This window comes from Vicia villosa, unplaced genomic scaffold (genome assembly GCF_029867415.1).
Source record: "Vicia villosa cultivar HV-30 ecotype Madison, WI unplaced genomic scaffold, Vvil1.0 ctg.001719F_1_1, whole genome shotgun sequence".
NCBI lineage: Eukaryota > Viridiplantae > Streptophyta > Magnoliopsida > Fabales > Fabaceae > Vicia > Vicia villosa.
Window position 1 is genome coordinate 184,327 of NW_026705710.1, and position 25,698 is coordinate 210,024.

General features: G+C 35.2%; 1 protein-coding gene across 1 annotated transcript; it reads right to left on the minus strand.

Moving 5' to 3' along the window:
* Positions 1-6,800: 6,800 nt before the first annotated feature.
* Positions 6,801-11,688, minus strand: LOC131636419 (protein trichome birefringence-like 18). The gene is made up of 4 exons (XM_058907030.1): positions 11,530-11,688; positions 10,573-11,295; positions 8,323-8,597; positions 6,801-7,934 (listed from the first exon to the last, which is right to left on the minus strand). The coding sequence occupies exons 2-4, from the start codon at positions 11,159-11,161 to the stop codon at positions 7,140-7,142; spliced, it is 1,659 nt and encodes a 552-aa protein (XP_058763013.1). The 5' UTR covers positions 11,162-11,295; positions 11,530-11,688; the 3' UTR covers positions 6,801-7,139.
* Between the last annotated feature and the right edge of the window lie 14,010 nt (positions 11,689-25,698).

Here is a 25,698-nt window from a genome sequence, read left to right on the forward strand (position 1 = left end):
ACATAAGTCAGTCGGATAACGTTTCAATAACAGTTTTATAAACTTTATTGACTTATAAGTTATTGTTGTTAAAGGATAGAACATATGAAGAGAAACTTTATGCTAGTTGACTTACTAATAAAAAATTTGACAACTAAGGTCTTTAATATGGTTGTCGTCACTAATGATGTCTTATATTAGTGGGAGTTTTTCTTCTTTTATGTTCTATTTTTGTGTTTGATACATAAACAAATTTTGTTATGATTTTCTGCTGAAGTAAAGTTAACAGGGTTATTATTATTATAACTATTTATGTATAATTTATGTAAGTATTAAATTTGCAAACTTAAACAAATTTGCAAACTTAAGTTTGATCTCAATAAAGACTTTAGTTGGACCAGTTGGAAATAGGCATGATTCAGATATCACATTACATAAAATTTTCATGTCACTCATCCATATCGATCTATGTCATCAAGTACATTGATGTGGTGGTCGTCGGGATTCTGTCATGTTATACGTCAATGGCAACAGCCGCGGTGGTCTCATTATTGATGTATGAGGTGGATCAGGTTGTAAAGTTAAAATCTAAAGATAAATAGCATTAGGATGCGCGCCTAAAAATTGTGATATAATTATTGTAAATGTATTGCCCAAGTGGGAGATTGCTGAAATATTTTGTAATTAAATATTATTTGATTATTATATTCCGATAATTATTATATGGACATATATATTTTAATTGTATTAGCTATTTATCAAAATTAAGAGCCTTAATTGATGAAGTGATCAAATAAATTTAAAAGGCTAATTAGATTTATATTCAGTAGTTAATTAATTAATTAATTGGATATGAGCTCAAATATGAGTGGATATCAAGATGGTCTATTTCGGAATAATGGGAGCCCTAATTGGCCATCACCCTATGTATAGACTATGCTCCCCAATATACCGTACACAGGCAGTATTACCTCTTCTCCCTATCCGAAGATTATTCAAGGCATTATGAGCCATCAGGTGTTCGTTGTTTGTCTTCTAACTTTCAGGATTACCACCAACAATTTTTTTTCAATAGATCCAGGTATTCCTACAATCTCTTCTCTTTATACTAACATGTCGTAGATCATGTAATTATATACATGTTCGTTTTATCTATTTTATTTTGCATTAAAGTATATGACATAATATGTAGAACATGTATATGTGATTAATTTTTATTGATTTAATTTACAACAGTTTATAAATAGACTGATTCTCTCACTTGTTAGAGAGAGTGTTGGTTGTTGTTATTCACTTGTAATCTTTTGCCTTAATTGAGAAAGTGAATAAAAAATGGTTATAACCAATTATACTTCTTCTTCTTCTCTATTCTCTCTTTTTTGTGAAACTGAAACGTTTCTCGGTTAACCAATAAACTCTCTCTTTCTCACAGAATTACATCGTTATTGATATCGTTTATTACAACATGTACACTAATGAATTTTAAAAGAGAGGTTTGTCACATACATAAATCTTGATTTTCTTGCATCCATCTAACAAATACCTCATTCTTGAGAATATAAACAAGATTATTAGCGTTGAAGTGCTTTAACCTTCAAAGGAGCAAATTTGTACAATTAGGTCAAAAATCATATGGTTTATGGGCTTTGTGGTTTGGCAAATTAAAGTTCACCTTGCATTAAAGATGGAAAATGTTTCAATTATTATCCCAAAAAATTTCAAAATTCAACTATAGTTAATCCCTATATATATAAGAAGAGGTGATGAACACACAATTGAAAAAATAGAATCATCCTTCATGAGGGTCAAGTAGTGCCTCACAAAACAAGTTTATTTGTTGAAGTATGAAGCACACATCAATTTTAGAGAGAGAAGTTCTTCCCTCTCTCTAAACTTTGGGTTTCTCATGTTCCCCTCTTTTGATGGGTGTCATTTTCCCTCTTCTAGGGGCTCCTCCTCCTTCATGGAAGCTATTCACCACCATTATGGTGGTCATCTCCTCTTCAATGGAGGTTCCTCCCCCATTGTAAGTTTTCCCTCCTCTCTTTTCATTCATTTGAAACCCCCACTCATGTTAGATCCATACATGCTTCTTCCTCCAACCTCCATCAAGCTCACCCTCCTCTCCACCATCAACCATCAATCGTTTGCAACTCCAAAATCACCTCCACCAACCAATGGCCTAGAGTGGTATCGAGATGGAAAACGACCTCCACCGGAGCCTCCGCCACCGAAAGATAAGGAAACCCGGATTTTATGTGTGTGTTTTCATGTATTAGTTTATTTTATTGTACTTGTTTTGTTGTGGGTTCTATTTTGTCTTGTTTGGTTTGTCTTGTTGGGTGTGTTGTTATTAGGCTTAGGTTGTTTTAAGTTTGTACTCAAGGTATTTGATGAAATGCCTCAAAGAAGCTTGAACGAAGGATATGTATTTTGGAGTAAGAATCTTACTAGGGATGTGGCAAATCAAACTTCTCTTTTCAATCAACAATTGTTTTATTCACAAGGTGTGAGATTAATCAATATTGTGAACTTGAATAATCGATTTGAGTGTGATAAAGCTAGTGTCAAAGCTAAAGATATGATCCGTAATTGGATAGATTTAAAGACTGGAGTTCCAAAACTCACATGTCTCTTGCGGAAGAACTTTGCTTGGTTGATTGGATTAAAGTTTTGGTGTGGTACCTTCCTTTTGGTTTCTATCCTCTCAAAGCTTTTTAATGTCCATAGCTTGTTAGTCTTAATTGTTAGTGATGTTGTCAATGTGTGGATGGGAAATGCCCTAACACATTTTCTTTCTCTATGTTTGTACTCTCTTTTTTATCTAATGAATGAGATTGTTTTCTATAAAAAAATAATAATAATAAGGACACATCAACATGCAATGATGCCTCACAACCTAAGTTTATATACAGGATGTAAATGAAAAATAATCAATGTTTACCCATTTCACCTTGCCAAATATTTCTCTTTTTTGATGTCTTTTATCAAATGATAAATTATAATTTTGAACTACCAACTTACTAAATTTGATCTTTCATCTGACTTGAGTTAATGTCTTAAAATGTCAGATCATTTATAGTTGCATCTAAACAAGATAAATAAATCAGGATATTCAACTCATCCACAAATTATCATAACATCTTAATAGTTTTGTATCATTTATCTTGCTCTACTAACAAAAGTTGAAGGCAAAACAATTCTCTTTTAGAGTCTTTTTAAAATGTGTATTTTAAATAATAGTAACCATAATCCTTTTAAAAAATAATACTTCCTCCGTTTTAAAATGAACTAGATTGTCCACCCGTGCTCCGCACGGATATATTAGAAATAAAATTACATTATTTTATAATAATTCATATTAAATTTTTATATTTGCATATAAAATTAGTTTATAGTCCATTTAGCTTATGTTTGAAATTATACTTTTAATTTTTTTAGTTAGAAACAATAATATCTATTATGGTTGCATTTATATATTAAAACATTAAGAGTATAAAAATATTACTACTTGAACTATAATAAGTTTAACATTTAATTTATAATTTATATTAATTTTATTACAAATGAATATAATTGTAATAATCGTAATATCGTAGAAATAAAAAATTAGAATTAAAATAAATGTATTTATGTCAACAACAATCGCATCGTATATTTATAGTTAATATACTAAAAATATCAAATTTGAGAAAAAAATAATTTTCACTACTGTAGTAAAAAATATGTAGCTATTAAAATTTCAAAAGCACAATTATGAAAATACATTCTAGTAAATCACGTTATTCTATATATAAAACATTTACATGTAATAAATCTATATAATACACAAATGGTTGAATATGCAAGTATTGATTTTATTTTATTAATTAGATCATATAGTATTGATTAAATAAATATTTTATTTATTAGCACTATTATTAATTTTATTATATTAATTAGATCATAAAACTTTTATTAAATAAATATTTTATTTATTAGCATTATTATCAAATTTCGAATACCAATTAATTAGAATAATAAAAGACAAATTTGACGATTTTGCTTTGAAACAATAGTCCACTTTACTATATTAAAAATAAAAGGACAATCAACTTTACTATATTGAAAATAAAATGACAATCAACTTTACTATATTGAAAATAATAGGACAAATCAATTGCACAACATGCTTGCAAATCCCAATTGTTCTGATTATTCTCATTTTGGTTCGACTCCTCCACTCTCTCCAATGTGGCTGTCATTCCTGTCATTCCTCACAGAAAAAAATGAAAATGAAAATTCATCAAAACCAAAACAATAACAAACAAACAACATCAATAACCACATATCATCATCCCACACATATCATCATCCCATTTATCACTGTATAATTTATATATTCTCCTATCTTCCGAGCATTCAAATCAGGTAAAAATTTGCATTTGAAGCCCTTAACACATTGACCCAATTTAAAAAACTCACATAATATAGACCTGGGATCAACCCGTAACAAAATTCAGGTACATTAGTTTCCAGCACCACTAAATAACACAAACTTGTTAAGAAAAGAGCATGAAAAAGATAGAGGAAGAATAAAAGAAAGATGATGGTGAGAATATGAGTTTTGGTGGAAACCCTAGCAAAGTGATCTGGAAACCCTATTTGCACTTTTTTCTCTTGTCGAAGTTGAAGAGATCCAATGAAGTTGATAAGCAGACATATTTGAATCCAAATATATAAGTGGGAGTGAGAAGAAGAAAAAAGTCTATGTAGATCTGCAAATGAAGTTATTAGATTTACGGTTATTTATGGGATATGTGATAAGTAACGGTTGTAGGAACCGTTTTTTTGCCTATGGAAGATAAACTATTTTGTAACCGCTGTAGAAGGAGAAGGATGCACAAAATGTGAAATTATCGTAGAAGTTGGAAGAAGAAATATCACGTTGGATATTTTACCCATTAATAAAAAATAGTAACCGAAAAAAACAGAAATAAAATATTGCATTAAAATAGTAATTTATGGCACCTTTAATGAATAGTTAAAGAGATGAAAAAAACTAAAAATTAAAAAGTTGTGGGTGGTTATGAAATAGAAAAGATATATATATATATATTAAGGATCTTAGAAAGAGAAACCAATCCAGTCCATTAAAATCAAATTTAATGGTCGTGATTCATTGTTCTCATTTCTCATAATAACCAAGTGTTCTCACTTGAGTCGTCCCCATATATATATATATATATATATATATATATATATATATATATATATATATATATATATATATATATATATATATATATATATATATATATATATATATATATATATATATAATAATTTATACCAAAATATATTATTACTATTAGAATATAGGAATATTAAGAAAAAAGGTTAAAATATAGGAATATAATTAAAATATAATGATAATTTTTTTAATATAAATTTATATTTTGAAATTAAACAGTGAATGCATCAATTAATATTAAATTTTATTATAACAATTATAAAATGTAACCGAGTTTTAAGTAATAATATCTTCATAATTGTTATTATAATTTATTAGATATCATTAATAATTGAAGTATGAATGTAAATATTTTTATAAGGCTTAATATTTCAATTTATAATTGGAATTGGGATATAAATAGAAAAATAATAATAACGATAATAGTAATAATATTAAAAGATATTTATTAATATTTTCTAATATTTCTTATGATATATCAAAAAATTATTTGATTAACTAATTTTCAAAAACAGTTTAAAATTTTTTAAAAATTAGTAATTTGAACTTTAAAAATTATCATACTAACTTATAAAAATAAAAAATATATTTTATTGAATACCATGATTAAAATTTGAATTAAATAAAATTAAATATATAATTTAGCCCCAGAATAAAATTGAGACAAATTCAATTTTGATAAATATTAAATTAAAAATAAATTTGTTAATTTAAATTTTAAAAATTATTGTTCTTATTTATATAAATGAATTTTTTTAAAATTATATTTCATCATTTAATTTTGAGTTATATAAAATTAAATATATGATGTAGTCACTAATTAACAATTTATATGTATGATGTAGTCACTAATTAACAATTTATATAAAAATATGAATAAAGTTTTGAATAGTTTTATTCTTACTTGATTTCTTTAAATTTTGGTTGGGTAGTAATTATTAATATTTTTTTTGTTTTTTACTTTTATATTATCATAATTGTAGTATATTAGTCATAATTAAAGTGATTATAAAATGGATTTTATTAAATAATTTTTATTTTTTGAATTAAAATAAAAAGAATGAAGAGTTTTATTTTTTATTTTTAATTATAAGTGAATTGGATTAGGAATGAGTTTTGTTTTGTTTTTAATTTATAATTGAAATTGATAATTAACATATTAGAGTTTTTTGTCCATAGTTACTATGAAGATGACATGTCAGCATTTGATTACTATGAAGGTGACATGTCAACATTAGGGTTAGGATTGTATTCAAGGTTGTCATCATGACAACCTTGGATTTATATTAAGTAGATGATATTTAATGTTTTTGCATATAGATTAAAAAATACAATAATATTATCAATAAAACATTGCACTTTTATTAAATTAAAATTATTAATGTGTTAGAAATAATGTACTGAGTAATAATTAAATGACACAATTAAAAAAATAACAATCATTTTATATTTAAAAATGAAAATATCATTCATTTTGAAACAAATATTTTTTTTTTCCTAAAACAACACAAAGTAAGATAGTAATGTTTTAATACCTGAACTTGCTAATGAACACATTTGATAAACTAGCAGCTTACCATCCTGATCCTTCAAAATAAATAATTTCTCTCTCTATAACATATATTAATTATTATTCTGTGAAAAAAAAGATACAAGCCGTCCCTATTTTTACCTCTCTCTAAAGTCTACACAAGTCAACCTCATGAATCCAGAAGCACAACATGCTATATAGTAAAAGACAATTCAACTTCCCTTAACTACAAACACCTCCTATCTATTATGTAAAATAAAATAGAGAGGGTGTCATTTGAACAGAATCAGAGGTGTCTGCAATTGCAACCTCCAAGCGAATGCGGGGCGGTAAAGGGATGTTTGCGCTATTTAAGCATATCTTGTGAGAGGTGCGCATAATACCGCATGAGGCACTTCAACCTTCGTATTCTCTTTTGATGATTTCCAATACCAGTTCATTCCAGGTATCAACAGGACCTGGCATGCACCAATGCAAGCAATCCTGTGGTGGGGGCCTTCCGTCTGGGCCACGTTTTGTGATCTTATTTGGGTCGGGGCTCCTGTAAGGCCCGGGATGACCATCATGTCGGTATTGAAACATTTGAGTTATGTCCATTAATTTCATCTTTGATGTATTTGTAGTACCCTTTTTCCCAGCATTGTTAAAACCTGTAACCTGTTGCCTGTACATCGTGTTCGTGAACCCGTTCTCTACTAGTTCACCGAGTGGAATAGGCTTAACCTTCCCAGTGCATGATCCACCGGTGTTCCAGGCTCCACCCTCATAATGATCAGGCGAATAGGACCTCACAATTGTTAGACCTTTGTAAGTTGGATGTGTAGCAAGAGCGGTAAGAATTGTTTCGACAGATATACCAAATGCTTGAATATTGTTGACCTTCATTTGCTTAGATTTGTCTGGCCACCACAACTGTCCTCCCACTATCTCATTGTTCAAGATATACACAGACTTCTTAGCAAACCAATGACCGGAAGAAAGGACGACCACGTCAAAGTTTGGGATATGTTCCATTAACTTCACATCAGGGGCATCAAGATGGAGCTTATCCACACCAGCTGGAGCATAATTAAATGTTTCGGATGTTACTTTGACGAGCCATGAGGACCATATCCTGACTATCATTACAGATGCGGACCTAAAATAATATCGTTGCATATTACGATTTCCCCGATTCTTCGGTACCTCTACCTGAAAGTACCATATTTTAATAAAATAAGCATCCATAATAACAAGAGTTAATCAATTTATTCAGATGAAGCCAAACCAGACTACCATAAAACCTAAACAGCTTGATAGCATTATCACGTTGAAGTCTTTCTTCCACGAAATCATTAATATAATAATTTATTGCCAAACAAATTGAACTGTATATGGTTCAGATATGACAATCTCATATATCGTACCTAGTATCATTCAAAGTCAACATACCTAAATTCCGGCTTTATTTCTAGAGAACTCATTATCACAAATGATAGGCAGCAACAATGACGATAGTAATACCGTTAATATTTCTGTAATCTTGAAATCATTTAATTTCCAATGCAAAAATAGTTCAATAAGGAATCAAAGAAATAACCTGCCACAGAATACACAGCATTGACTCCATCTGGTTTCGAGCTACTGAATCTCCAATGAAAGCCAAGGTCTTTCCTCTCATGAGCTCCAAAAATTTCCGAGGATCAAATCGTGGGATGTCACACTGAGAGGGTTTCCATCGCCAATTCTCATAATCCTTGTCAGGCCTCCCATTGCCCTGGCAATTTTGCATCTGTGTCAATACAGGGCATGTATTGTTTGTGTATAGTGGTCCCAGTGGATCATGTACCCAATTCCCATGGTACAGATCACAGCCTGCACAACAGAATGGAAATCCAATTAAAAAAACTCATACCGTGTAATTCCAATTAATAAACATCATCATGTCAATACTCCTCTTGTCATGTTGATTATAGATCGCCAAACTCAATGGTACAATCTATCCCAGAAGACAAGAACAAAAGTAATGTTTTGATCCTTTTTGAAAAAAAAAAATCACCTATACTTAGAAACTTAACAAACAGACACACCAAAATTCCAGTAGATCTTCCTTTCATTTTCCCTAAACAAATTAGTCCCTAAGTTTATGGAGAAGTTAAAGTTGATTAACATGTTCAACAATTTAGTTTACTCGCCCAACCCAGAAAACCACAATAATAAGTGGTCACAGGGTATTCAAGTCAGCGGGAAAAGGAACATAAACTGGCGAAGGTTGAAAATGTTTTATTTATTGACCTGGATAGATGCAAATTTGGAACAAGAGAATTATAAATTTTTTCACACAGAGAAGACAGTCATTTTCACGGAAACTCCTTTGAAGCAACCATGAACAGCACACTAAAAGGAAAGCCACAAATGTATTAAACATAACAAGTTATAACTGTAGATACAAACTGCACCATTGCAAGAGTTTTGGCCTTCTTTGTTTTCTTCAAAATCTATAAAACAGGCCATATAAAATGACTTCAATTTGAAAGGATACATCCAAGTCACTAAAATGTCATTGAATCCTATGAATCTAAGACAACGAAAGTTTGAATAAGGAGTGTTAAGACTCTCACATCGGACAATATATGGCATGAGCATATGTTTATAAGTAGGGTGTATCTGGTGGGCATCGGTCACACTGGCGTGGTTGTTTGTGGGAAAAAGGTCTCTGGGAGGGTCAAATGAGAATGGACAGTTAAACGGGCTTGGATAGTAGTGAATGACATGACAATAAGAGAGAGAAGTAGTGAATGACACGAATATCCACCCAAAATAGAACTATATAATGTAACAACAAAAAAGGTAAAAAATTGTGGATGGAACTAAATGACAAATCTCTGGGGCTAGCACGAGCAAGAGTCAAATTTTGCATCTGACACACTTGACCGTGAGCTTGCATGATTTAATCACCTTGTGTGGAAAAAAATGAAGTTCTAATGGATGATAGCTTAACTACAAACCAGTACAGTAATATCATTGACAATTTTCTCCATAATACAATGATATAGACAATACTTAGTGATCTGAGGCATCGTAACATGCATTCCAACTCAACATATCAGATTTATGCTGACATTAACATGCAAAAGAAGTTCTAATAATTTTCACAAACCACTTAATTAATCCAATTGAGAATTAAACATAGACCAGAGTAAAAGAGAGGTTACTTGACAATTGTACTAAAATCAAGCTAAAGTGGTGGATGCATGGAATCTCATTCCAAGCCCTCATTCCTGTACTAAGAAATATATATGGACAACATCACTTTTTCTATATTATTGTCAACTGTAATATATTTCTTTCTCTTTCAACCCAAATCCTTTAAAAGTATGAAGCAGAAGCAGTACATATGTATGCATGTGTTAAAGACTAAATCACTAAATGAATCTCTCCCTCGGTGGTTTTTGCTACTACAATATTAACAAGACAAATAGCTAAAAGGGTGTTTTAAGTTGATCAAAATTTTAAGTTAGATAAAAATATCCTTTGTGAAGAGAAAATTTGGGGGCTGAATTATCTAATTTTCTTTGCCAATTCCAGTAATGTTTTGAATAATACACTTTGATCCTCTTGATTTTCCTATCTTCCAATCACTTCAGTTTTTCTAGGTTCCAATCCAAACAAGTAATGAGTTAAAATGAGACTATTTTATGTCACACAATGGGTTTCCAAAAGAGAGTGAAGTAAAGAAAAGCATAGAATTTTATGCTATTCTTGATTACATAAAACAAAAACGGTAAATACCAAACACAAGGATGCATTTAAAACAAGCTAGTGCAGGTGAAAAAATTGCAACTGTAACCTGAATTAACTGAACCAGCATCAGATGCTTTATCAGGCTTCTCAACTGATTCTGGAACAGCTGTTGATGTGGAGTTTTCAGAAGTCACAGAAGCCTCATTTGATGTCGTAAATACAGCACTGGACTGATTGATTGAAACCGTGGAAACGGGTTCCTCAGATCTAACACTACCTGTCAAATTGGAAGCATCGGTACCTACTTCTACCGGAATAGTCACACTTGAAGCCGAACCAGCTTGCGAATTTGTTTGAGCAGGCAATCTAGTATTGGCCGCATCTAAACTATTGCCAGATGTTTCATTCACATCCTCTTTCTCCGGAAGTTTCACAAAACTAGACTTACTATCATCTACTCGCGAGTTCGAACTAGCATCAATTTGTTTATCAACAGAAGCATCATTTACGGACACGTCTAACTTCTCCGAACTACCTATCCCGTAAAAATACCCATGAACATGAGCACCAATTGGGGACGAAACAAGAACAAACGAAGCATAAATCAAGAAAATCGCGAGTGCTCCTACTAAAACAACAATCCAAGAAAGTGGCCTTGGATGGTAAGACATTCTGGGAGAAGTATCAAAACTCATGACATTCAATCAACCATAGAAAAACATCCAATATCAAATATAAAAAATTCAAGCATAAATCATAGTAATTTTCAGTGATGAAAATCACATAGTAGTTCCCGAAATGATGGATCAACGACCGAGATCAACGAAACCTGTTACATCGAATAATAAGATAGAAGTAATCAATAGAATGCAATAAATTCGGAGTAATAAAGTGAAATAAGAGAACACTTGTCTTAATAGCGCATTAACTAGGAAAATTCGTTAATTACAAAGAATCAGCATTGAATAATTGAAACAAGGATAATAATTAGGAAAACCCAGTGAGATGAAAATGAATGGAAAACGAAATTGGATCAGGGAATGAATGAATGAAAAGAAGAAACCTTTGGAGTGTGTTGTAATGAGATGCGGAATTTGGTTTGTTTGATTGGGATGCTTGTCGGTTCTGCAACGAATGAAGCGTGGCGTGATGGGAGAGAGATTGTGTTAATGTGAAGAAGAAGCTCACATCACATTCACGAGTTTGCTACTACTTTTTTTTTAGAAAAAAAAAACATTTTTATTTCTCTGTGTTTGGTGGTCAAATAAATGTTGGAGTAATCAATTTTTATTTGTTGTTTACTAGTATGAGGAGTGCTAGCAACACTCTCTTTTGAACACTCTCTCAAGCACTCACTTTCTTATTGGTTGATACATGTGTGGGCCCCTCACTTCAAAAATAGGTCTCACATAAAGTAGTAGGACCCACACATATTTCAACCAATAAGAGAGAAAGTGTTTGAGAGAGTGTTCAAAAGAGAGTGTTGCTAGCATTTCTCTTACTAGTATTGCATTAATGGAAACTGGCATGCTTCTAGCTAATTTCATTATGAATTTAATTCTTTTATTTTTTATTTTTTATTTTTTATTTTTTTAATGATTAAACAAGTCGATTTTAATGATTAACCCTTTTAAAATTTGATAAATTTATTTTTGACTTTAATTGAAATATACTGAAAGTAAATTTTACAAAGTAAATCAAAACCGTTAATTTGTTATAAATGGTTGTTTTTTATTTAATTTTTTTAAATAATAAAATTGAGGGATTGTGATTAGGGATATTTGTTGTGCAGTTTGAACGATTTTAACTTAAAAAATTATCAAAACCGCAAGAAAAAAAAATACAGTTTGATTTGGTGGTCAAATTTTATGTTGGAGTAATCAATTTTAATTTTTATTTGTTCTTTTACTAGTATTGCATTAATGGAAACTGGCATGCTTCTAGGTAATTTCAGAATTTTATTTTTTATTTTTCATTTATTTAATGATTAAACAAGTTTATTTTAAAATTAGATAAATTTGTTTTTTATATTGAGTATATATAATAAAAGTTATATAAAAATAGGAGACAGACAAACAAAAATTTGCATTGTTATTCTTATAAAATTAATCCTTTTAAAAATTATACTGTCTTAAATATTGATATGTATGCAAGCATTTGCATTCTTAGTAAATAATTTATTGTTGTTGTTGCTGTTAAAAAAAGTCGAAGTATGAAAATATATTGATTGTCGGAACATGTTTTTTCATGCATGACCATTTTAATTGAAGAAACTTTGAAAGTTTTCTCTCCCATAAGTGGAAAAATCTCAATGAACTCTACACATGCATGTTTTTCCCATACACATTCGTACACCTGAACATCTACTAGCCTAAGTGTCAATCTCTCATCTTGTGTGTCACTGAAAAAATTCACATGCGTATCTTTCTTCACAGATACTTTGACATGCCGAAATATATGAATAAGGCACCCCTAACAAAGTCATATTGTTATTTGAACCTTGGAAGTAGGGCTATTTTTGGGACTAAGGGACCGAGAACCGGACCGGTAAACCTGGCCCATTTGACCGACTGAAAATCAGCATGGTCCGGTCATGGATAAAAATTTAATCTGTTTCCCAAATGAAGAACCAGATCATTTATCCAATGAGTACTCGAGGTTGTTAATATAAAATTTATTTTCAGAATTTTTTCACTTTTCCCACTCGCCCACTCCTTCAGTTACGCTCCTCATGTCTCTCTCCTTCCTCCGACGACCTCCTCTTTCCCTCTATATGCCCGATGATGACGTTCAACCTAATCACTTTAGTGTAATGTACGTGTTCTTCTTCTTCGTTCGTGATTGTTGTTGAGTGCTTGTTGAGTATATCTGTTTTAGAGGCTTCCATAAACTTGTAATGTATTCAAATTTTTTATTTTTTATTTTTGTTATAGTTAGCTTTATCTTTACCATGTATGCATGCTTGAGTTGAATCATTTGATGAATCTTTTATTCCCATTTACCGATACAATTTTTTTGACCTAAACTATTTTCTTACTTTTTGACATAAATAATAAAGTTTGTTTATGTTACAATTTTGACCTGAGATTTGTATTTCACGTTTGATTAGTAATAATAAAGGGTTAGGGTTTGTTGTTGCTGAGTTTTGGTCATAAATAAAGGATCGACTAGGGTTTTGAATAATTGTCTGTCATCTGTTAATAAATTCTGAGAGCTTGTGTAGCTGAGTTTTGTTCTAATTTCATATTACATTATTGTTTGATTGATTGTGTTTTGTTCCATGTCTTTTCAAGATTCCTCATTGACTCCTCCAACTCTAACCATGGATCTACTTGATATTGATATGTTGCTTGGTGACATTAGGGAATAGAAGACAACAGACGGAGGTAACTTAGATATTGGTGAGATGATTGATTTAGAGCTTCCAGTTCCAACTGATACCACTACTCAAAGTACCCCCATTGATAATACTTTCACTCAAAATACCCCCACTTAAAATACTACCAACACTGATGGGTCAACCCCTCAAGTTGACAAAGATCAGAGTTCTCAGAGTTAGAGAAATGCTTTTGGTAAAGCTCCTCGTCCCAAAAAGTTTGTTGTTCATACTGAAATGGTGCTTGTTGAAGTTCCTGATGACATTAAGAAGCGAAAGTGCAAATGGTGTGGTAAGCTTTACACATATATGATACAAAGTGGAAAAGTACATCTAATCGTAAGAAACATTTAGAATCTTGTATTCAGAGAAAGTTGAGATTGAAAGGTAATAATAACAAAGAGGTTGCACACTATAGGTTAAACATAGGTGATAGTACTCCAAGTTTGGAAACCTGGACATATAATCATGCTAGGGTTAGAGAAATTACAGCACATATGATTCTAGGTCATGAATTTCCTTTTTCTGTTATGGAATGTGTTATATTTAATGAGTTTCTTATGGAGATTTATCCATGGTACAAAAAGATTACTATGATGATTTTTGTTTGGTCTGCTTCATTGTTAACTGAGGCTTATGATGATTTCTGTTTGGTCTGCTTCATTGTTAACAGAGGCCTATTATGATTTCTGTTTGGTCTGCTTCATTATTATCTGAGGCCTATGAATCTATGATATTGTGAGGCCTATTCTGTTAGCTGTTTGTGTATTTATTTGTTTCTAAAGCCTATTTTGTTACCTCCTTGTATTATTGCCTATGATGAAAATTAATTCGAGGCCTATGAATCTATGATATTGTGAGTTGTAACTTAATAGTGCCTATTGATTCAATTAAGTTGCCTTGTTAATTGTGATTTAATAGTGCCTTAATATTATTATTATTATTATTATTATTATTATTATGGATCTATTTTTACATTTTAGATATTACATGTGAATTAAGAAAACTATGTTTATATAGTAATTACTTTGGGCGGTGTGTTACGTGTAGAACCGATAAAATATTGATTAAGTGCATTCAACAATATTGCTGTTAATAAGTAGGAGTAGGGTCTTGTTATGATATGGTTTTTCTTTTTTTTTTTGATGGTTATGATATGGTTGTTACTTTGGGCGGTATTTCATCATCTTTAAATTTGTAGTTTTGAAAATGACTCAAATTTTTTATGCATTAAGTAACAACTTTGATACTCTCGGTATCTAAATATTCAAACTCATTTCAGTCACCCACACCTTAAACGTGATTTAAAAAAAAAGGTTTGAATTGTGTTGTTTTAAAACATTTTACAAACACTTGCTTTAAAAATATTTCTAAAAATCTTTAGACAAAATTGAATTGTGTTGTTTAAAACAGTTTACAAACACTTGTTTTAAAAACATTTCTAAAAATCTTTATTTTTTTAAAATAAAAAATCTTTAAACTTCAATTGAGTGTTTAAATTTGGAAAATTCTTTGGCCACCTCCCAACCTTCTAGGTCACCTCTGGTGAAAAATCCAAACTACCTCTGACTTTGGAAATGCATTTCCGAAATGCAAGAAAAAAGTGTTTTCGGAGATGCATCTCCGAAAGCGCCTTTTTTTTTTGAAAAAATTGTCTTATTTCGGAAGTTCATTTCCGAAAACAGCATTTTGGAAGTTCATTTCCGAAATACTGCACGTTTTCAGATTAAGCAAAACAGCCCCCCTCCCCCTTTCATTTACCCTAATCTTCTTCCAAACTCATCCTCTTTCAAAATTTCTGCAACAAGCAAGTGTGAAGTCAAAGAGATTGCCAAAGTCTTCTTCCAATCTCAACCTAAATAATCTCAAACACTAATTGGTAAGTTTATCAATTTTTTTCAATTTTTAGATCCATTATTCATTACTCTATTAGGGTGTTTAGAAATTGAAAAAATCACATTAAGATAGGTTGGTACTGATATTAGGTTGTTTAGTAGGCATAAAAGTAGTTTTGATTTAGGATTTTGGGGTCTGCCATGGAAGTTGCAGAAAACTTCTGCGCAGGGGTGTTTCGGAAGTTCATTTCCGAAAACACCTCCATTCCCAGTTTCGGAAATGAACTTCCGAATTGTATCAGAAGTGCAATTTTTTTTAGTTCTTTATGTTGTCTCACATATTAATCGATTTCAATTGTTTTCAGGAACATGTCAGACAACCTAGCACGCATCAGACAGGGTAAAGAAACCCAGACTGCGTCGGCTAGACGCGAGCGGGCGGCGGCGCAGCTGGCGTCGACACAGGGACGGGGGCAGGGCCGGGGACGATGTGTGCGAGTTCCCGTGGAGATGGACGAGGGTACCTCTACATCTGGATCGAGGAGTCGTCTGGCTCGGGTATCTTCTTCCCGCCAGCAAGAGGAGGAGGAGGAGGTGGCAGTGCCATACCACGAGGCGGAGGAGGTACCGGATGTTGACCCTCCACTCGGGGAGGAGGATGAGCAGGAGGAGGACTTCCCGGGAGGGCCCAGTGACACTTCAGTGCTGCTTACCTACCGCGATCACGTCGCTCGGCGTATCTGGGAGGGAGAGGTATTTTTATAATTTGCCCGACTACATTATTTAACCGTTTATAATTTAGACGTTTATTCAATATTTTCTTAACCGGTCTATTTAACATACTTTTTTATTTGTTTTTTGTAACAGGAGAGAGAGCCGTTGAAAATGGTGAACCATGCCCGGAAGATTTTCAGTCTGTTTAAACCGACTGCCGAGTGGTTTAACGACGCGGCGAGAGCTTCAGGGCTTAATTGGCTCTGCATGACGGGGTATTCCACCATCAGCTACGACATGCAGGGGGCCTTTGTGGAGCGGTGGCACAAGGAGACGTCTTCTTTCCACTTACCGGTTGGGGAGATGACGATCACCTTGCATGATGTGCAGTGTCTTCTCCACCTGCCAATCAGGGGGGCGCTGTTGACCCACTCCCGGATCCAGAGGATCGAAGCCACAGAGTGGATGGCGCTATATTTGGGTATGGAGCCCGAAGTTGCTGACTATGAGTGCATCACGACATCTGGGCCTCATATCCGGTTCACCACACTGAGCCGCTATTTCGAGCACCACCTGGTGGCGGCGGCCGAAGCCGAGGATGCGGGTGACGACCTATTTACACATTATCACCGTGGCTGCGCTCTCCGGTGCTGGTACATGCATGTGGTAGGCGCTGCGATCTTTGTGGACAAAAGTGCGAGGTACGTCGACGTGACCTACCTCCGCTACTTCATGGACTTGACCACCGTTCACTAGTGGAACTGGGGGGCAGCTACTCTGGCATACCTATACCAGAAGCTGAATGAGGCCTCCAACTGGAGGACGAGGCAGTTGACCGGATCCTGCACACTACTCACAGTACGTTTCATTTTAATTGTTCCGTATTTTTTTATGTTTCGTATTTGTGTTTCGTATTTACGTATGTTTCGTATTTATTTATGTTTCGTATTTACTTACGGTACGTTACATTATCGTTTTTGTGTTTCAGAGCTGGATCATCTCTTACTTCTCCCGGATCCACGGCTTTCACATTGATCCTCAATACGTTGACGCCATGCCCAGGGCCGCCAGATACGTTCTCCAGAGGGGGAACAATGCGGTGGGACCATACCGTGGGTACCTGGACCGCACGATGCACAATGACGTCACCTGGAGGCCATTCAGCGACTACACTCAGGTTGTCCCCTTTGACGGCATATCTTTATATTCTGGCTGGTTGGCATGCGGGACCAGCATCATGGTCCGGTATCTCCCTGAGCAGTGCATGCGGCAGTTCGGATTTGTGCAGATGATACCCAGATCACCTTTTGAGGCTGCTCCCGACACAGTGACCAGAGTGCAGCTCACTGCCATATTTGAGGATTGGGAGCATCATGTGGTACCGGAGGAGTATCGTCGCATTCGGGTCACCCAGGACTAGCACAGTGTGGAGGGGTACGTCACATGATTCTACCGGGTGTCACATCCTCTGCTGACACCCGACGCTCCCGGCGCTCCTAGGCCAGCACACGAGGAGATCCTGGAGAACCAGCAGGCCGAGGATGACCACGCCATTGATCTCCTGCCGATCTACCAGCGAATAGAGATGCTTGGGCGGGACGCGTTGGATCGAGGTGTCGTTCATCAGGGCGGTCCAGAGGCAGTCGTCGTGATGGAGATGATCGTCACTGATGCGGGCCGTGCGGCGACATACATGCGGCAGAGGAGGTCCTAGGGAGAGAGGGTTAGGCATACCCAGTAGTGGTCGGGTTTATTTTTTTTTTGTTTTCGGATTGTATCTTTCGTACACTATTATTATTTGGATTTGGATCGGATCGGTTTGTATATATTACTATTTTTATCATATTAGTATATTAGTATTTTCTGTTTATATATCGCTTATTTTATTTGCCGTCTTCCTTTAATTAAAAATACGAGGCTGTTTCCAAAAACATAAAAAAAACACAGTTTCTGCATAATTCGGAAGTTCATTTCTAAAACCCCCCAAAATCTGAAAAAAGGTGTTTTCGGAAGTGCATCTCCGAAAACACCCCCCATTTGGTGTGTTTTCGGAGATGAAGTTCCGAAGTCTGAGAAAATTTAAAAAAAAAAACTTCGGAAGTTCATTTCCGAAGCAGGGGTAAACTGGGGTTTTTGCTGGGGGTGACCCCCATAGGGAGGTGGGTAAAGAAATTTTCTTAAATTTTTCCATTTCTTTCAAACTCTAGTGCCTGTGCCTCCATAGTCTAAACACCTACTAAAAGTTCAATTTCCTTTTAATAACTAACAACACTTAATACTTCATTATTTTTTATCACCCATGTCAATTACAAACACTTTAATGAAGTAGATAATCATCCGCATAGAAATTCCTCACTTATTGAATTTTCCAAGTGAATAAGTTCCCTTCCATCCCAAAGTTCATCATTGTAAAGTTAGTCTCTATTTTTTCTTTAAGATCAAATTCGATTATATTTGTTAAAACAACATCTAATATAAAAAATTAAAGAGAAACGAAAGTAAAAAATAATCAACACGATCGATTTTTATTAACGTTGTTCGGACAATAATGTTTATTTTTAAAATTATAGAACATCTATAGTTCCTTTTTATTTTAGTGTTGAAGTAGGGTCACAATATATATATATATATATATATATATATATATATATATATATATATATATATATATATATATATATATATATATATATATATATATATCCATGAACTATATCGCAGGGCTACAACCCTATCGCAAGGGTAGAAGCTCCCCGCCCTACCTCTCTTCAATTTTTACATATATTTGAATTATAGTCAATACTTATTTATAAATCTCATATCTTAAATGTTGTAATTGTTATTTTCTTACAATATGAGCCATACTCCTGACATAGAAGATGGATACTTGTTCACAACAACAGATGGACCGACGACTCTTCTCAACTATCTGGAAGAATGTCATACAAAGAATGAACCACCAATTATATCTCCTGAAGCCGTGGTCTCAATTGTTCTTAATCCTCCTGAAATTATTTCTCAAGAAGTACTCGGTAGTATTTACACGATTGTTGGGTTTTATGGGTATGCCGATAGACTTCCAGACATCTCTGAAGTTTATACTATAATTCGTAGGAAACGAGAGGTTGTCCATCAGAAGTTTGATAGTGAACTTTCTTCAAGCATGGAATATGAAAGTTCATCTAGTGAAGACGTACTGAACTCTTCCTCTACACCATAAGCTACACCACCTCCATTCTCCTCCGAACCACTTCCTCTTCAAACAATGCTTCCATCCCCTTCTGAACCTAGCCTTTTCAACATTCATCAAGTTACAGAATTTCTAAAGTTCCTCGATATTAAAACTTTTTCCAATCCCTCACACAGAAATGTATGATTCAGATATTCCTATACAAGAATCTGATGATTTTGATGATGAAGCTTCAGTTCATACAACCAAACCTTCCACTTCAACTATCACACCTGATTCCACATCTGGAACAGAACTCTCTCAAACAAATCCACCGGTTTTAGAAGCAAGACCTTATGTTCCTTCACCAGAAATCACCAAGATACAATCTCTCCAACATCTTCTATAACAATCCAAACACCTCATTCCATCCTTTTTTCCAACGAACTTATGTTCGTCCACCAACCTTATCTGAGCTTGCGGAACGGTTCAAGAAAAATGCTTTTCTCCCGCTTCAGCATACTCTGGAAAGCTCTTCTTATCGCATGGATCCGGAAAAGATAGAAGCTCTCTGTATTAACTTCAAAATATGAATGGAAATTAATTCTGATTTCATGAAATCCATATGTCATTAAGAGACTGAAAAAGATGTATGAGGAATGGTCCAAAACCTTCACAAACCCTCCCTTGAGACTGCCTCCTCTAGAGGTTCTGGTTTCTGAACCTGAGAAACATGATGCTATTACTGTTGTTACCTTAGAAACTTCTACTCCTAATGCTTCTCGTTATGCAACGGTGTTGACTGATGGTCAACCTTTTGGTTCCAAAGAAAAAGAAGCAATGATAGCTAAAGACTAGCCAGCTGGACTGAAGGTTGTTCTAGAAAAATAGCAGGAGGAAAATCGTATCATCCATCAATGCTTGATAAGCAGGATGAAACGATTGCTGCTCAGAGTGAATTGTTCAAGCTACTGTCTAAAATGCCGATGCAGTTCATGGCCAAGTTTAACAAGAGGGATGCTTAGACCTTAGCCCTTGTATTAGAACTTAAGAATAGTTTTTCATTTGTTTCTAAAATAACTGTACCTTTATCCTTTCATTTTAATGAAAAAATTTCTTTTGTCTTTTTGTTGCACCCCAAAATTTGCCCTCTTTATTTGAGCTATAAGTTATTAACGACGTTTATTTCGTTATTCAAAAATTGAAGAAAAACAATAAAGAGTTCTTGTGGTTTTAAGGAAGTGCGACGTGAAGAATGGTTTAAACAGTGGAAATACGAGAAAATTCACAAGTCCTATTTGGAAAGTGATATGAGCTGAATTCCCGCGTGTCCCCAACTGTTTCGAAGATATCTACAACTTTCGTGTTCGGCTCGGAAGCCAGTTCTTTGAGGAAATTGGTCAAATTGGCAAATTACTTAGATTTTTATAGAGAAAAAAGTGTTGAATGTAGGGTTTCGGACCTCAGAAAATTCATATCTCATAATCCGCTAGTCGGATTCGCTCGAAAATTTAACTGGAGCTCCATCCCTTTATTACCAAGATTTCATATGTTCGGACCGTCGACCAATTATGTACTGAAAATTCCCAGCATTTTGAAGAACGTCGTAATCTTTCGGTAAAAAATGTGTTTTCGAGTATGTCGCGCCAAGTTTGAAAATTCATAACTTCTTCGATTTTTATCGTATGAAGGTCATTCCGGCGGCGTTTCTCGGAAATTTCGTTAGCTTCAATTTTTCATCACACGTGCTTGTTCAAATTTTGAGCCGAAGATGGAGTTTTATCGAATTCTTTGAGCGGTACTCACAAAATTCTGCACAGTCGTGCCCGATGAATCGACGTTTCTCGTCATTCAAACGCGCGTAATTTCTTCATCGCTTATCGGTTTGAGACGATTCTCGCGGCTACGAGTCACAAATTTAGTCATCTTCAAGTGGGTGTTGGTCTCGTCTCGAAATTTCACGCCGAATCACATTTCCTCGAAAACGAGCCAAAAAGAGATAATTAAGGGTGTTTTGGACATTTCACCACTCACACTATATAAACTATTTTTATTCACATTCTCTAATAATTTCACTTCACCCAAAATATCAAAAATACTTTCTCTCAATTCTCTCTCAATTCCCTTGGATCAAAACCACAAATTCTATAAAACTTTCATCAATATTCATCAATTTTCTTCAAGATCAAGAACAACATGGATTGAAGATCAAGATTTCAAGTTCGAACTTCTTCCTCCCTCTACATCTTGCACGCCACTCTCCTCTCCCCTTGGGATTCGATTTTTGACTTCGCTTCGTGTTCGCGCTTGTGTCGCGTTTGTGTTCGCGCGTCGGTCTAGATCTTCATCCGGTAAGCTTTCGGATCTTGAATTAAGTGCTTAATTGTTGATCATTATGTGAATTCGAATCTAGATTCATGTTTTGTTATTGATTAATGTTGATTGATGATGATTGATCGGTGAATTTGCATGTTGATTAATCGAATTAATAGTGATCATGTGAATTTTGGTTAGATCTAATGATGGTTGTATATAATGGATAATTGTTGATGATGAATTGTGACATTCATGCTTTTGATCTATGAATTGTTGGTGGTTTTGTGTGCTTAATTGTTAAAATCCATGTATGTAACTTGTGGTGCACTTAAGGTGTTTGTACAAATGCATGTGATAACTTGTTACTTGATAATTTCCTTACTAAATGCTTGAATCATGACTTGAGCTTGTTGTGTAACTTGATTACTTGTGCATGTACTAATCCCTGTGGCTTTGTTGCATTAATGTGATCATTGGTGATGATATTCGAATGTCGAAATTGGTTGACGCGTCGCACTTAATATAATTGTTAGCATTAGGTTCATTTGATTGGTGGATCCATAGCTCTTATTCCACAAGATGTTACATGGTGCTTAAAGGTGAAATCAATACATGTTTGGATTTGTTGATTTGGTGCTCAATGCTTGTTTGCTTGTCGCTTGTAACGTGCTTCGCGTCGATGTTTGCCTTGGACATTCTTATATGCTTACTATTGCTAATTGCCTTGATTTTGTGCCTTGTGTTCATACATGTTTCATTGTGCATTGCATATATTTTTGATGGCTCTTCATGGCATGTGGGTTTTGGCATTGACTTGGATTGAGTGGGAGTGGCTCCCAAGCTTTCAAAAAATGATAAAAGTGGTTTTCATACAGTGGAACCCGGTTCCCAGAGTGGAGGAACCGGTTCCCACTCAATCTAAGGCAATTTGGAAGTGGGCAGCATGGTCTGGAACCCGGTTCCCAGTTTGGGGGAACCGGTTCCTGGTGGTTTGTTTGCGCTTTGGGAGCTGGCAGGGGGTTCTGGAACCCGGTTCCCAGTTTGGGGGAACCGGTTCCTGTTGTGTTTGCTTGGTTCGTAGCTTGGGCAGAATGCCCTGGAACCCGGTTCCCAGTCTGGGGGAACCAGTTCCTGTGTGTGTTTTTGTGCTGGAACCCAGGTTCCCATATAGGGGAATCGGTTCCCTTACCTGTTTTTTGCCCTTTTCTTTTCTAACTTCAATCTTTCGTAACTTTTTACTCGTAGCTTCGTTTTACATGTTCTTTATATCGTTGGAAAGCTTATGAGATGTACTATCAAACTACATACTTGGTTTTCATTAATTTGTAGATCATTCATGTTTGTTTTCATTCATGTTTGTTTTCTATTTGACGTTTCATCATCCATTTCATGTTTATATTACTTGTCTGTTTCTTTTGGTTTATGGTAATAACGCAATTCCGATTGCGATGTTTGTTATCTCTAACTTGTGTGCTAGTGTGCAAGGCATTTGGATAGTCACCGATCGATGCTTATTACGTGAGTGTTCCGCTTTATTTGCAGGACACGGTTTCATTCACTCATGTCGTGTTCTCATATGGGAGACACGTTCCTATTACTTTATATCTGCTTGTTTGGTTTGCTTGTTCCTCTTGTAGGTGTATTGTGATTATGCTCGACGTGCATGTCGACCTTTGTGTGCTTTCATGGCTAATCGGTGTGCTGACTATTTGCTTTTGCTTTGCTAGCTCGCTCGCGGGATCCTTAGTTTCCTTGCTCTCTTCACTACAGTTTACGGATCATAATCCGTTTGGTATTGATCCCGTTTCATTTTATTTTTCTCGCACTTTATCGCTTTCTCGCATCATCCTTTAACATGAGAAGTAGGACTTAGGCATGCATCTGGCCAAGCCCTTTAAAGAGGCTCTGTTTTTGTTGGTGTGTTTATATTTGTGCTTTGCGGCACGGAGTCACGGTGTAATAAGACCTAGATGGCACTCCATTAAGTCCTCATGGAAGGCATGCGGAAAGGGTTAGCAATCAACCCCCGCCCAGTAACATCGAGTCCGTTCAGTATGCGCACGCTACACGTGGTTCGCTTTTGAACTAGCACAAGATCTTGTTATCGAGTATGTCAGGAAAAGGGTTCATGCAACCGGACCCCCGCATTTCTTATAGCTCGCGTCGCTCGACGTTGATGCTCGGTGTACGCACGCACCATTTTCCTTTTGGATCCGTGACGGCTTGGTTGCTGAGAGGGACTCGCTCCTCTTGTATATGGCCCGATCATTTTCGCGAGGTCTAATGCTTGGTTGACTCGGGTGATTCGCTCCCCTTGGCTATGGCGGGACCGTTTTTCTACTGCTTGGCCAGTGCCAGTAGTTTGTTTTCTTTACGAGCGGAGCTCGTTTGTGTGATACTCTTGTTTTCTTTCCTTTTTCCCCCATAAGTTGCTAGCTTAGTTTAGACTTGTACCCTTTGTATGATAACATTAGGTAGCAAGCTTTCCCCCTTAGCTTAGGTTTTCCTCATGCATTCTTTAAAACACAAACCACACTCTTTGATTTTCTTTTCTTAAGAGCTTGTTATTTCCGCTCCATTCCCAAGCATAAGTCTCCAAAGGTCGAGCAGCGGAGTGTGAATGTAACTTGTTCACCTAAAAAACACAAAACAGACAGAAACTAGTTAGCCGAGCTACGATACCTCTGATTCCTCAAAAAGGATACGTAGGCAGCGGGGTAGGGCCCGTGCGAGTATAATTATTTCTTTTCCCTACATTTTGCATGCATACTAGTTCAGTTTAGGCGTAGATTTGTTACACACCCATAGTTTTAGACACAAGCGTGGATACCATCGAGTACGATGGGCGCGTGGGGTGCTAACACCTTCCCCTCGCGTAACCGACTCCCTTACCCTCTTCTCTGGTCGTGAGACCATTGTTTTGTTTTGTGGTTTGTTGGCATTCCCTTCCTTTTCAGGATAAATATGTTAGTTGCGACTCTGTTAATTTTCGCGGGTAGCGACAGCTAGCGACTCTGCTGGGGACGTCTCGACCTATTGCGGGTCCGGACTTAGCGCGAGTCGATCCTAGCGCTTGTGTGTTTATCTTTGGGTGTTTTACTGCTTTGCATATTTACCTGTTTGCATTGCATTTTATGTGCGCTTTTACCTTTCTGCATCATATTCTGGACTGTCTGGATTTCTCTCTGTTGGGTGGGTGTTTCAAGAGGTAAAAGACCCAATACCCATGTCATGAGTGATACCTTAGGAACTAGGACTAGAGTGGCCGTGACGGACAGAAGGCGTATGCCTGTTTGATCTGATCACGTATCCACGGGCAGAGCTTGGCGAAATGAGGCAATACTGTATGATAACGCCTACATTCGATCCTCTGTTGGCTTTTCGACCTATCTTGGCCTAGATTTACCCGTGAGTGGGGCGTGAATCAATCATTGCTTAACAAGTACATTGATGGTGACTTCGGTTCTTGTTCGAGGGTTACCGTGGTTCTTGTTCGAGGGTTACCTTGGTTCTTGTTTGAGGGTTACTATGGTCCTTATTTGAGGGTTACTGTTGTTCTTGTTCAAGGGTGACTATGGTTCTGATTCTAGTGATTGTGTCCCGTGATCTACGGGGAGTTCCGAATTGATGCTGAATTTTTGAACCTGGGTCGTGTAACTTTGAGGAAATCCAGACATGTCCGATGGGATACATCCAAAGTCCCACCATCTTGCATCATTGCATATTTACTTTTCCAAAAAAATGATGCACAAAAAATAATAATAACAAGCATTTACATGTCATGTTTTTCAGGGCCATTCAAGAGTTCTTTCAAGCTAAAAG

Coding starts and splice junctions, on each gene's coding strand:
- LOC131636419 (XM_058907030.1), bottom strand. CDS start 11,161: ATGAGTTTTGATACTTCTCCCAGAATGTCTTACCATCCAAGGCCACTT. Junction 8,598..10,572: donor TGCTGGTTCAGTTAATTCAG/GTTACAGTTGCA, acceptor TCTGTTGTGCAG/GCTGTGATCTGTACCATGGG. Junction 7,935..8,322: donor TGCTGTGTATTCTGTGGCAG/GTTATTTCTTTG, acceptor TGGTACTTTCAG/GTAGAGGTACCGAAGAATCG.